A 14,202-nucleotide genomic window follows, 5' to 3' on the forward strand; every position below is an offset into this window, starting at 1 on the left:
AATAAAATAAAATAAAATATTGAAATAATTTAAGGAGCTCTGTTTGATCCCAGAGAGAAGCAAAATAATAAAAACAATGTTGTTATGGAAGTACATATCTTGCAATGGTGAAAGTTAAGTGAAGAAAATACAGTCATCCCTTGGCGTCTGTGGGTATTGATTCTAGAACCCTATGGATGCCGAAATCCACAAATACTCCAGGTTCCATATATAAAGTAGTGGAGTATCAGTATATTACCAGTGCATATCCTCCTGTACACTTTGGCATGTCTCTGATTACTTATAATACCAAATACAATGTGGATGCTATATAAATAGTTGTTATATTATATTGGCTAGGGAATAAAGACAAAACAAAAAGTCTGTACATGTTCAGTATAAATATGATTTTTTTGTTTCTTTTTAGAACATTTTTGATTGGCAGTTGGTTGAATCCATGGATGTAGAATCCATAAATATGGAGGGCCAATTTTATATAGTTTTAGTTCTAATAATACAGTTATCAGATATATAGAATATCATAGAAGAGTAGGACATAATAATAATGATAATGTTGATCATCATGATATTGATGACAATATTCTGTAATCACCGAGTTTCAGGCATTGGTCTAAATGCTCTGCATGTATTATTTTATTTTATCTTCATACCCATCAATAAGTAGTTGCTATATTACAGATAAGGAAACTGACACATGAAGAGGTTACACACCTCTATCAAACTCAGTTGTCTGTATGTGGTGGAATCAAAGTTCTGATTAAGGCAGGTGGCTTGGAGACTGGACTTTTAACCACCACATCACACAACCTTCCTAGGAAGGGACTTCATGGTTCTCCCCTTGAAGTAGGCATGTAGTAATCCTTTTGGCCATCAAAGATTAATTCCTTTATAAGTAAAGTCTGCTATTTACTTTGGAGTGTATCTCTCTATATCAAATTCTTGATGAAAATGAAAAAAGAATTAGGAGAACTTTGTAAAAGCTTCATTTTGTTTTCCCCCAACATGTATATTATTTCCTTTTCTGAATTCTCTTTTCATCCTCTTCTTTTCTACCCATCTAACATTTTCTCTCCTCAGGTTTCTGACAACTTTCATAGAGCTCTGGAAAGTCCTAGGTGTGCCGGTGCCTCTCCTGTGTGCCTTTTGGCACAGCTGGGCTCAAATGGTCACAGTAATCAGTCAACCTGATTTCTCATTTATGTGAAAGATAATCCCCTAAGTTCAAACTAAAGATTTTCTTTCTGTGTGATACAATTTACAGAAGTACTTTATTGCCTTTTTTTTTTTTTTTTTTTTTGCTAGGTATGGCAGGATTTTATGTTTGCCTGTGCCCTTTATCCAAATGAACAGGGCTTCATGGATTCAGTGGCAGCAGAAGTTGCTCACCAGGTATGTTATTACTATTGCAAGAAGAGAGAAAATGCTTGTGTTTTAGTTTTGCCTTTTGTTAAATCTCTCCCCATTTCATTTTGTTGTTCCGTATTAAGTCCTGTGAAAAATCTGTCAGATAATTGACTCCCTAGGTAGACCACCCAGTCATGTCTTTAACATCACCTGTTTGCTGACAACTCTCAGATTTATGCCCTGTGCTAAATTCTCTGCTGAAATGCCTACCTGTGCCTCTGATTGGAGGTTTAATGGGCATCTCAAATGTAACATGTCCAAACCAAACTTATATCACTTCCTGCAATCTTGCTTCCGCAGTTTTCCCCACCTCAGCAAATGTTGTTTTTTGAATTGCTCTGTACAAAAATTGAAAGTGATTCTTGACTCTGATTTCTTTTATATTCCTGTGTACACACATATTTATATTTATAGATACAGAAATGCAAAAATAGATACTATCTTTGTCCACTGAAAAGGCCTACAAACAGTAGCCAGCCTGGTATATTAAGTATCCGTGTATTGAAATAGACTTCCATATGAAAGAGAAAGACTGCTGCTGGCACCATGGTATGTTCCCACAGTCCCATTTACTTGGGAGGTTGAAACAGCAGGACTGTTTGAACCCAGGAATTCAAAGCCAACTGTACAACCACAACACAGTGAGACCCTGTCTTAAAAGGAAAACAAAACAAAACAAAACAAAAAAAGCAGAGAATGAGGAAGAGGAAGAGAAGGAAAAGAAAATTCCTTATTGTTGGACTGGGGCATAGCCCAGTGGTGGAGTACTTATATACCAACCTAAAATGCTCAAGACCCTGGGTGTAATCCCCAGTATTGTAAAAGACAGAGCAGAGCTTCTTAGAGAAATGGCTGATTTGAGGTCTGAAACAGAAATATATTCAATTATCCTGAAATCTCTCTCTCTCTCTCTCTTTTTTTAAGATTGGTGTTTATTATAATGTCATCAACTGATAATTTCAGTCACAGATTGGAGGTTGATCAGTCATATGCTGAATATACTTATTTTTTGCAGCAGGGTCTGTTTAGAGGGTGATTATGCTTTGAAACACAGTTTACATTACTTTACCTATCTCCTAGATCTTAAGTTTCCTTGTAGCTCAACTTGGCATTCTTGGCAATACAAGAAAATTCTGAATCTGAATCTGAATCACATAGCTAAGAACTAACTTGTGCATATATTATATTTTAGCAAAACATTACTGAAATACTCACTGGAGTGATCCACTGGTAGTCATAAAAAATGATCACTAGACCAGGAGATCTCATCTACTTTATAGAGTTTGCAAGACTATGCAGACATATTGAGTCTGTTTTATAATGCTCTGCTGTATGTCAAAGGAGGAAACATTCATTTTCTCAGTAACTTCAGGTAAAGATACTATGAGTTTATTCCTGACTCAGACTTCAGCTTCTCATGTTCAATTATCTTCTAGATTTTCTTTTGCAATGGTGATATACAAAGAATAAGTATTTTGGTTTCTTCTTAAATAGTCAGCCTGCCACTGCAGGGAGGTTGATTTACCACTTGAGCCCCAATCCTGTCTTTAAAACTGGTATGATTTTACTCTTCTCAAAACCATTTTGAAGATTAAACGGCATAATATATGTAAATGGATGGAATGTTTATACTTAACTTGTCAGCCTTATACTTACTACACTAGTTCAAATTCTCATTTTTTTCTCTTCTCTACAGTTGGCATTTGTTTTCTAGTCAGCCTCTTTAGCATGGGTCTCTCCCAGTGTGAGTGAATACTCAGCAGAAGTGCCGGGTCATCTCTCTGACACACTTTGAGTGGTACCATACTCCTCAGAATCTTGATCTTGGTCTGTCTTGACATACAGATAACAAGGAATCTATGAAAGTCAAGAAGACTTTGAAGAGGCTTTAAGCAATCAAAAGTACAAAAATTTGAGATTCAAAAAGTATAAGAATATCTATGGATTGAAGTCCATCCAGTGTATTAAATCTAAGTTTATAAAATGATATCTGCAGATGTATATTTGGGTGGAAAATCATAAAGAAATGTATGGAATAGCCAGAAAAATGAGAAATTATACTCCATTATATATGATGTATCAAAGTGCATTCTACTGTCAGGTATAACTAATTAAAACAAATACAAACATTTTTTAAAAATGTAAAAAATAAAGATAAATTAAAAAAAAGAAAAAATGCATAGAAATGACTGCTGTAACACTCAAGATAGGGGTTACTTTGTCAGGAGAAAGAATCTATGAGTAGGAAGGGGTATGTGGAGGGCCTCTGGGGGAGAGGTCTCTGCTTCGTCTGGGGAAAAACCTTTCTAAATCCTCAAGTCTAGATTAGGACACCCTCATTTTCCCTTGGCGATTCATACACATTTGTTTAGGGATTTGTCACCCCTATAAAACTGTCATTCCCTGAGGCCTATGGCTGGCTTTCCTCTATATTCCCTCTCCAAGGCAGGATTATGCATTGAATGGGGAGATGGATGGATGGATGCATGAGTAACTTAAAATTTTAATTATAGTTACACAAGCTATAATATTGATGCACCTTCAATTCTTTTGGCTTTATTGAAGAAAAGGAAAATGATTTTAGGCAGAGTTTGTTAAAATTTTAAGGTAAAACTTACCATTAAACTCTAAGACAGTGGAAGGGTGTGTGTGACACAGAATCATGGGTGCTTTTTGCCTCTTCAGGATTTTATTTGTGTTTTCATCAACATCATAAGCCTGCCTGCCACAGTCTGATAGCAACTCTCACTTTCCTGGGTATATACCTTTGCAAAAACAGGAAATGCTGTACTGTTTACAAAGTACTACAAAGCTTTTCATTTTTTTAAAAAAATGAAGTGCATCTCTTTAATACACCCTTAGGCTGCTCTGTTTCATTTATCTGAGTTTTGTAGCTTCTTGCTGTAGCAGACCATTACAGTGAAAGAGAAGGTTTTATATCAATAAGGTAATAGTGTCAAAACATGTTCCTGAAGAATTTCTCTTGACCATCAAGTCTATCATTCTGAAAGACATTGAAGTGCCCACCTATGCTGGGGCACAGGGCCCAGTATGTCAGAAGACAGAGGCATGCTCATGTCTGTCCCGCACATAACAGATCTGGATCCTCTGCCTTAACTTAGGGCTTGCCCAGGTGAGCCCATCTCCTGCTGGCTCCTCTGCTCCCAACTGGCAGGGTTTTCAGACAGATTCTCTGACTTCTCCTTCTGTATTCAGTATATTCAGTAGCTTATTAAATCTTAGTTGATTTCTCAATACATGGCATTGAGAGCTCTTTCAGGAGACATTCTCTAATCTGTTTTCCTTTAGAGTTTTCCATCTGCTTGTCTTTTACTTCCCAAATCCCTTTAGTACTCACTTGCTTTGTACAACCTTCTCTAGTTCTCCTTCTGGTTTTCTTAACTTAAAAAATTATTTTTATTGTATAAATTTATGGGTAACAATATGATAATTTGATAAATGTATGCAAGGTGTAATGATCAAAATGGGGTGGTTAGCATGTCCATTTCCTTTAACCTTTAAATTTTTTTAATTAACATAATAATTGTACATATTTGTGGGGCATAGTGTGATATCTCAATCCATGTGTACAATATATACTGATCAAATCAGGGTAATGAACATTTCCATCTCCTCAGCATTACTTTGTGTTTATAGGCTGAGTTCCTCTCCTAATTATTCATAAGAGACAGCAGGGGAACTTCCGTCCCTCTTGCAGGGGTAGCGCTTGGTCTGCTTCATTTGTTTCTTCACACAAACCTTCAGCTTGCTTCTGAAAACTAACCTCTGTAATGTAATGTGTCCTGCTTTTTGTGATTCTTGGAATTTTTTTGTGGCAATTCAGATAATGATCAGGTCGATTTCTTTATCTGCCTACTTTTAAAAAAAGGGATTATATTTTCTTCAGTTTTTGTACAGCAGAGAAAAAGGACCCTACCTTATCAGTGTGTGCTAAATCCAGATACAAAGAATCTCAGAGAATTCTTAAAATGTCTTCCTGCAACTAACATAACTGACAGTTTTTTAATGAATTCTCTGGCACACATAAGAATTTGTGTGCCAAAATGCAGTAACTATAATTTTGTGAATAATTACAGCTCTGAGTTTTTTTATGTTAAATATTTGAAAATTGTTCTAAGTTTTCTTAAATTTCAGGTCAGGAGACTGAAGTCTCATCCCTCTATCATCATATGGAGTGGCAATAATGAAAATGAAGAAGCACTGATGATGAACTGGTATGGTATAAAACTAGTTGATCTGCCAGTCTACATAAAAGACTATGTGGCACTCTATGTGTCAAACATCAGAGCGGTCGTCTTCTCAGTAAGTAGTGGCTTTGAATAAAGTAGAATTTAAGAACTTTTTTAAAAAAATGGATGTTTGAATATTGGTACAATATGTTTTATGTCCCTTTTTAGGGCAGTCCTCAGTAGTATAATTTGAAAACGGAATATTTCATTGTAATTTTGGAGCATACGAAAAATTTGTGGATTGCATATAGACTTCTTTGAGGATGAACTTGTCTATGGAACCCTCCACATGTGCCCTGTAGGGTGTTGGCAAGTTGCAGGTGGTTGGGGTTGGGGACGTAGCTCCGTGGTAGAGAGTGCTTGCCTAGTGAGTGTGGGTCCCTGAGTTTGGCACTGCCCCAAAACAAATGAACAAAACTCTGACACGTTTCTGTTTGCACAGACTTTTTGGAGTCTATTTATAGATCCATACAGGTTTAGAATCTCTAGATTAGATGAATTATTGACACGCTGGCTCTAAAATTTTGTAATCACAAATGTTAACATAGAATTTGGTATATGTCACATATAAATATGTTGGTATGTGATTTAAGGGGTACAGAGAGTGGCGAGGTCTGGTTCCCAGTCTCATCTTTGAGCCCTTCCTCTATGATGGTTCTATTTAGACTGCTGTTTGTCTAATAGGCATATTAATAGGCATATGTTAATAGAAGTTGGCCGTCTTTGTGGGAGGAGGAAGTAGTTTTTTTTTTTTTTCAGGAATGCTTTTAAGATTTTTTTTTTCTTAAAAAAACCTTTAATGTTTAGCATGTAATTCAATAACCTAGTTGCCTTTACAAGTTTTTTTATCTATAATTATAATATATCCTGAAGCAATTTGAAAAAGTGGTATGTTTTTAAAAATGGTATATGATATTAGCATCTAAATATGCCCAGTTGATGGCACTATCTCATTTAGGCTAAGAAACTTACAAGAGCACTTATGAAAAACATAGGTTCAAATTTATGATTTACCTGGTATATTAAATCATGTGTCATGAAGAACTTTTCCATTTCCAGCAGCTCGGGAGACTGAGGCAGGAGGATTGTGAGTTCAAAGCTAGCATCAGCAAAAAACGAGGGGCTAAGCAACTCAGTGAGACCCTGTCTCTGAATAAAAAATACAAAATAGAATACAAAATGGGACTGGGGATGTGGCTAAGTGGTCGAGTGTTCCTGAGTTCAATCCCCAGTACCCTCTAAAAAGAACTTTTCTGTTCACAAAATGTGATGGTTTAAGTTTTTTTTTTGTTTGTTTGTTTTTTTTTAAATGGACATAATACCTTTATTTTATTTATTTATTTTTATTTATTATTTTATTTTTTTATTTTTATCTGAGGATCAAACCCAGTGCCTCACACATGTGAGACGAGTGCTCTACCACTGAGCCACAACCCTAGCCCAGGTATAAGTTTTAATTGATATATTTAAAAAAATTTTTTTAGTTGTTGATAGACCTTTATTTTATTCATTTATTAATATGTGGTGCTCAGAATTGAGCTCAGTGCATCACATATGCTAGGCAAACACTCTACCATTGAGCCACAATCCCAGTCCCTTTAATTGATATTTGTAGACCATTAATTTTATGATCTTTTTACTCACAGTATTGATATTATGTTTTTCATATCTTAATAGATATAAGAAATGGATCTTATTGTATAGTGATTAAGCATTAATACTCAGAATTCTCTCTAGGTCACTTATTATCTTGGAAAACATGCTTAATCTCTTTTATTTATGAAGTTGAGTAGAAGAGGGACTAACTCTTAAAGAGTTGTTATGTGAATTAAGTAGATAATGAATGGAAGGTACACAACCCAGACTCTGGCATATGGTAACTTTTTTATTAAGAACAATTTTAGTTATCATCATCCTTGTTTGTTTTACTCAACAAGGTAGGGCTTCAGGTACTTACACTTTCTTCCCCCCTGCAGTACTGGGGGTTGAATCCAGGGTCTTGCACATTTGAGGCATGCACTTTACCACTGAGCTGCATGTCCAGTTCAATACCTACACATTTTATTTATTTAGAATTGTTTTTTAGTTGTAGGTGAACATAATACTTTAATTTTATGTATTTATTTATTTTTATGTGGTGCTGAGGATTGAATCCAGTGCTGGGCAAGCACTCTACCACTGCGCCACAACCCAGCGCCAAATCTAAATTGTTGATTTTACAAAAATGAGCTTCTGTGTGCCTCCTTTTCACCTCTGAAATGGGAATATGATGCCTTTCCCAAAAGGACCAACTTTTCTTAAAATGAGTTGTGAGTCATAATGGGTATTTGAAAACTTCTTTGAAGATGGACAGAACTAAATGTTTACATAGTAATTACTGTTTTTATTTTTATCAAACATAAGGCATTTAAGAAAAAGTTCCATAAAGGACTCATTTACACTCTAATTGTAATGGTTAGTTTCCTGTTGCACTTCACACGTTCTTTTCATGCTCGCTCCCTTTATCTTATGGTTTCTTGTGGTCTAAGTAAGCATTTGAGATCATGACCTGGAGGGAAATCATCTGTGAGATTGGAGAGAAAAAATAGGCCTCAATAATAACTGATAACATATTTGTAAGTGGAAGCAACTTATAATGCATCATCAAGGTGGATACTTTTAGGCAGGAGCTCATTAGTAATTTTACTTACTGGCTCAGTTTATCAAATTGTTGAAGAATCTGAGTGGCACATGCCTGTAATCCCAGCGATTTAGGAGGCAGGAGGATTGCAAGTTCAAGGTCAGCTTCAGCAATTTAGTGAGGTCTTAAGCAACCTAGTGAGACCCTGTCTCAAAATAAAATATTAAAAGGTCTGAGAGAAGTGGTTCAGTGTTTAAGCACCCCTGGGTTCAATTCCTGGTACCAAAAAAAAAAAAAAAAAAAAAAAAAAAGCTGGGGGGCAGGGAGAAGAGAGAAAGAGAGAAAATCAAGATTAGTTGAATTATGATCTCACCATCCAATCAACCAATATGTACTGAATACCTATTACCAGGAGCCAAGCCTCATTCCCAATAATGAGAGGATACTCTTAATCTCATGGAACTTAATTAAGTCTGCAGTAGGAAACATGGGAAAAAAAATCACCAGTTTTACAGGTGAAAGAAGTACTATTAAAAATGTAGTTCCAAAATGCTGAAAACTATTTGAAAGAGCCACTAATTTTAACTGGAAGAATCTGAGAAGGCTTTTAAGTAAAAGTGACATTCAAACTGAACCTTGAAGGTGGAATAGAATTTTGAGGCAAAGGGTTGTCCAGTAGGTATTTTAGGCCATTAAGACCGAATGAATAAAGGCAAAAAGGTGTGGAAGTGTGTGGTACAAAGAGGGAATAGGAAGCAGTGTCCAGCGCTCAAAGAGAAGGACTCCTGAATTTGTGTAGGAGAGTCAAAGATAGAAATGACTGTCCAGAAGCAAGTCATATAAGGACTTTGAGTCACATTAAAGGGCTGAACTTTATTCAGTAGAAAACAGCAAGCTAGTGAAAGTGAACATCTGGTGAGAGAGGATGAACTTTATCTGACCCAAGTTATCCTGGAAGATATTGGTTATAATAACTGAGAACTCTAAGTTACTGGAATATGTTATATGCCAGACCTTAGTACATTAATTATAAGAATTATGTTAATGCTATTACATATTAATATGTTAATTATATAATGCTTCATATAACTTACGTACTTAATTTTTAAAAGCACTGTGGAATGTAGGTAATATATATATTTTAGAAATGATGATATTGGTGGGTTAGAGAGATTAAGTGCACAAGGTCACAAGGTCCTAGGAAGTGAAGTCTAGTGATGGGGAACTGGAAATTAGGTGATGGAAAAATATTTTAATATAGCGATGGTACTATTCAGAGTGACTGAATATGGGAATTGAGAGAGAAAAGGGGAGAGTTCTACTTGGGTATCAGTCATCAAAGTAGGGAGCATAGTTGAATGTTTGGTTTAGTGAATAAGGGAGTCTTCTTTGGAAGTTGGATTTGAGGTGTTGGCTGGACAATGCAGATGGAAATGTGGAGCTGGTTACTGGTAATGTAAGTATGGAGGTGAATACCAGGTCACATGTAGAGGTGAGGCTGGGAGTAATCAGAACACTGATGAGAGGAGGTGCTTTGGGAGAGGGAGTGGAACAAGGAAAGGTTGAAAGGAGAGCTGTGTCCACCCGAGAATGGAGAGGTTAGCTTGAGAAGGAAGGATCAGAAAGGTTGGAAGAAACGAGATGTTTAAGAGTAGTGAATGAGCCTCTAGGGGTGGAGAGAGCTTTAGGTGTAACAGATGGTAAATAGGGTCATTTATTGCACACCAGAGAGGGGCTACTTAGGGATTGAAAGAATTGCTTTATTTAATGAGTAGGAGTTCATGGGTAGTTTTTTAAAGCAATTTCAGTGAAGTGGAATAATCAAGAATTGAATATCAGGGATTGAGGAATGAGGGAGTTGTAGAGAAATTTGGGGGACTGCAAGGGATGAAGGAAACTTTTTACTAGGAGAAGAGGAGGCCTAAGGAAGCTGAAGGAAAAGGGCAATGGAGAGAGATTTTAAAAAGAAAAGAATGGAGAATAATTTATTTGCTATGTTTTAGTCAGCTATTTTGCTGTTGTGACTAAATGACCTGACCAGCACAACTGTAGAGCAGGAAAAGTTTATTTGAGGGCTCAAGGTTTCAGAGGTCTCAATCCACAGACAGCTGGCTCCATTCCTCAGGGTTCGAGGTGAGGCAGAATATCATGGCAGAAGAGTGTGGCAGAGGGAAGTAGCTCACATTATCAGGAAGCAGAGAGAGAGAGAGACTCCACTCTCCAGATACAAAATCTGTACCCCAAAGCCATGCCCCAATTCCAATCTCCTCCAGCCATACCCTACCACTTCAATTAATCCCATTAGGGATTAATTCACTGATTGGGCTAAGACTCTTAAAATGCAATAATTTCTCCTCTGAGCCTTCCTGCACTGTCTCATATGTAAGCTTTTGGGGGACACCTCACATTCAAATCATAGCACTATAGTACCAAAGTGAAATTGAAAAATGATCAGAAGACAGACTGGCAAAGAAAAGTAGTTAGATTTTTTTCTATATCAGCTAAGAAATAAGGAAAAATATGAATGGATGTACCAAAAAATGTGAGACCTAATGGAGCAAAACTGAAAAAGCTATTTTCTGCATATTGTTCAGCTATGTTCTGAATATTGAACCTTACTGACCTTCTATAATGTTTTATATTTCCCAAAAGCCTCGTACCTTTCCTTTAAAACACTCATCACACTTATCATTAGTTACTTGTTTAGTATCTGGTTTCACCACTAGTTTGCAGTCCATTATTCTAGGAGGTCAGTCACCATGTCTATTCCCTGCTGAACTTCCAGGATATAGGACCATAGGCCTGGCACATGATAAGAGCTCAAAAGAGTTTTGGTGTATCAGTACTTGTCAAAATCATGGATTCTCTTTCTGCAGAGTTGCAAAATGTCTGGCACACTATAAACACTTGACAAAATTGTGCTAAATAGATGAATATTCTCAATGAAATAGAAAGTTAACTCATCTATGGAGAAGATAGTAACTACACATTTTGAGTTCTGTGTGCTAGGTATCATGTTAAGTACTCACATGAGCAAGTCAGCATAATATTTCAGTGGCTTAAGAAAACTCTATTTCTTATTCATAAGTGCTGTAAAATGGCTACTCCTATCAGGCAGCTCTCCTTTAGTCATTCGGACTCCTTCCATATTCCAGTCATACCACCTCCTAGGCCCTTGCCCACAAACGGCGGAAGAGGATAAAGGTGAGGAATCATGGCCCCACACAGATCCAGTGTGGCTATGAGGCTGCTTCCCAGTGACAGCTCTGTATTATGGAAATGGGAACATGAATTTTGGTAGACACTTAGTCATCTCATTCACATATAAATTGCTTACTATTTATAGTACCTCTAGGAAGATATTGTTATTATCTCATTTTACAGATAAGAATACTGAGCATTAGACATGTCCCCAAATACTAAGATTCTGATTTGGAATATAATTACAATTGTGTCTGACTCAATAGATTTTGTTCTTATCCTGAGGTTCTAGGTGCAGGTGATTTTGCCCCTTGGGAGCTTTTGGCAATGTCTATAGACATTTTTTGGTGGGGGTGGGTGGTGGGGCAGTGGTAGGAACTACTGGCATGTAGAGGGTGGAGACCAGAGATACTGCTGAATATCCCACAATGCATGAGACCTCCCCACCTCCATGTACACCCCTACAACTTATCCAGTCCAAATTGTCAATAGTGTCAAAGTTGATAAATTCTGTGCTAGACTATATATGTGATGACTATATATGTGCTAGACTATACCTGTGATGGATGAGAGTGGAGGTGAAATGTGATCAAAAGGATTAGGAAGAGCTGATGTGGGAGATGAGGTTAAATATAGTTATAAAGCAGAGTGGTACTGGTGGCGAAGGAGGTAAATGGTCCTATTAATTTTCTATTAACTACTTGGCATTTCTGGGTCGTGAGAGTATTTTTAAATAATAAATGATCTGCACTTCATCAAATGAAATTATTATCCTTAAAAGTATTTTATTTCTGTACTTAGGGAGATAAGAGTCGTCCTTTTGTAACGTCCAGTCCTTCAAATGGAGCCAAATCTGTTGCAGAAGGCTGGGTCTCTCAGAACCCTCACAGCAGGTTTTTTGGTGATGTACATTTTTATGACTATGGTAGTGATTGCTGGAATTGGAAAATTTTCCCAAAAGCTCGATTTGTTTCTGAGTATGGATATCAGTCCTGGCCTTCCTTCAGTACCTTAGAGACGGTAAGCCATCATTTGTTTGATTTCCAGTGATTCAGGAGAGTAGACTATGAACATATGTTGCTTGTCATCAGTGCTTCAGAGGGTTAAATAAAATTTTATTTAAATGAAAGTCTAGGAAGAAGATAGAGGAAAAAGACTTTTTTCCTTTAACCTTTGGAGAGCTAAATTCTTATAATCATCATTTTGGAGATTATAACTTTTCTGTATTTTTATTTTTGTTTAATTTTCACATTTTCCTGCATTTTTAATTGATGCATTTTAATTGTAAAAACTGTTGAGATTTGTTGTTACATATTCATTTTAATTATGTTTCTCAGGAGCATTCAAAAGTTAAATGGAAACTAGTGGTTGCTGAAGTGTGACTTCTTGCACATGAAAATATCTCTTACTTGTTCTTTCTGTAATTCTATAGCTGTTTTATCATTTATAGATATTTAGAACTAGATATTTCACTACAGTAAGAAAGGTGAATGTGATAAATAAATCTTGGTTTAATGTTATTAAGTTTTATTTTTCTCTCCTTCTCTCCCATTTCCTTCTTTTTCTTCATGTGAATATATTTGGTTTTCAGTATGGATTCCCATGCTCTCTGTTCCTAAAATACTGTTTCAGATTTGTGTGTGTGTTCTTTTCAAAAATGATCTTTATTGAGATTTAATTCCCTTGCCATACAATTTACGTATTAGGAATAGAAGAAAACTTTTTTTCTGTAACTTTTGGAGAGCTAAATTCTTAAAATTATCATTTTGGAGATTATGAATTCTATATTACTTTTATGTACATAATTAAGTGGTCTTCAATATATTCAGAATTCTGTAACCATTATCACAGTCTAATTTTAGAACATTTTCATCATTTAAAAACAACCCTGAATCCTTTAGAAGCCACTCTCCGCTGTCCTCTGTCCCTCCTACCCCAGCCTTAGGCACCACCAATCTATTGTCTATGTCTATAGATTTACCTATTCTGCACAATTCGTGTAACTGGAGTCATACAATATGTGGTCTTTGAGACTGGCTTCTTTGAGTTACCATGTCTACAAGGTTCATCCATGTTGTACCATGTATTGATATGTCATTTCTCTTTTATTGCTGAATAGTATTCTGTTGCATGGATTTTCCATATTTGGCTTACCTATTTTTTGGTTAATGTACATTTTTATTATTTTCATCTTTTGGCTATTGTGAATAATGCTGGCATGAATATTTCTGTATCAACCATGGGTTTCTGTGTCAACCCATTTTCAGTTCTACTGGGTGGGTACCTATGAGTAGAGTTCTTTTAAATCAGATATATGGTTTGCAAATATTTTCTACCAATGTGTGGGTTATCATTTTGCTAACTTGATGATATCACTTAAAGCACAAAAAAACTTTTATTTTTGAGGAAGTTCTCCTTATCAATCTCTTGAGGTTTTCGTGTTACAGCTAAGAAATCCCAGTGATGAAGGTTTACTCCTGTATTGTCACCTAGAAATGTCATAGTTTTAACATTTAGATCTGTGACTTGTTGTGAGTTTATTTTTTTCTGTGTAGTATGAGGTGGGTGTTTAGATTTACTTTTTGCATGTGGGCAGCTGGTTGTTCTAACAGTGTTTGTGGTACAGGGGTTACAAAATACTGAGTTTTAGAGGAGAGGTATATCATTATTTGGTTTGTGTCTTTATCAAGGTCCAACATGTTTATCAGTTTTGCTTTGAGGAATGAG

At 36.1% G+C, this 14,202-nt stretch overlaps 1 protein-coding gene across 3 annotated transcripts in view; it reads left to right on the top strand.

Annotated features, from left to right (window-relative positions):
* Positions 1 to 14,202, top strand: part of MANBA (mannosidase beta) — a 120,344-nt gene that overhangs the window by 63,444 nt on the left and 42,698 nt on the right. For all 3 annotated transcript variants that reach the window (XR_013766329.1, XM_079154683.1, XM_079154682.1), the window contains exons 10-12: positions 1,303 to 1,389; positions 5,560 to 5,727; positions 12,277 to 12,495. Coding sequence is in view for 2 of the 3 variants with exons in the window: in XM_079154683.1 (XP_079010809.1) it covers positions 1,303 to 1,389; positions 5,560 to 5,727; positions 12,277 to 12,495 (474 nt within the window). In the remaining variant the exon portion in view is untranslated. The remainder of the gene's footprint in view (positions 1 to 1,302; positions 1,390 to 5,559; positions 5,728 to 12,276; positions 12,496 to 14,202) is intronic.

This window comes from Sciurus vulgaris (genome assembly GCF_902686455.1).
Source record: "Sciurus vulgaris genome assembly, chromosome: 9".
NCBI lineage: Eukaryota > Metazoa > Chordata > Mammalia > Rodentia > Sciuridae > Sciurus > Sciurus vulgaris.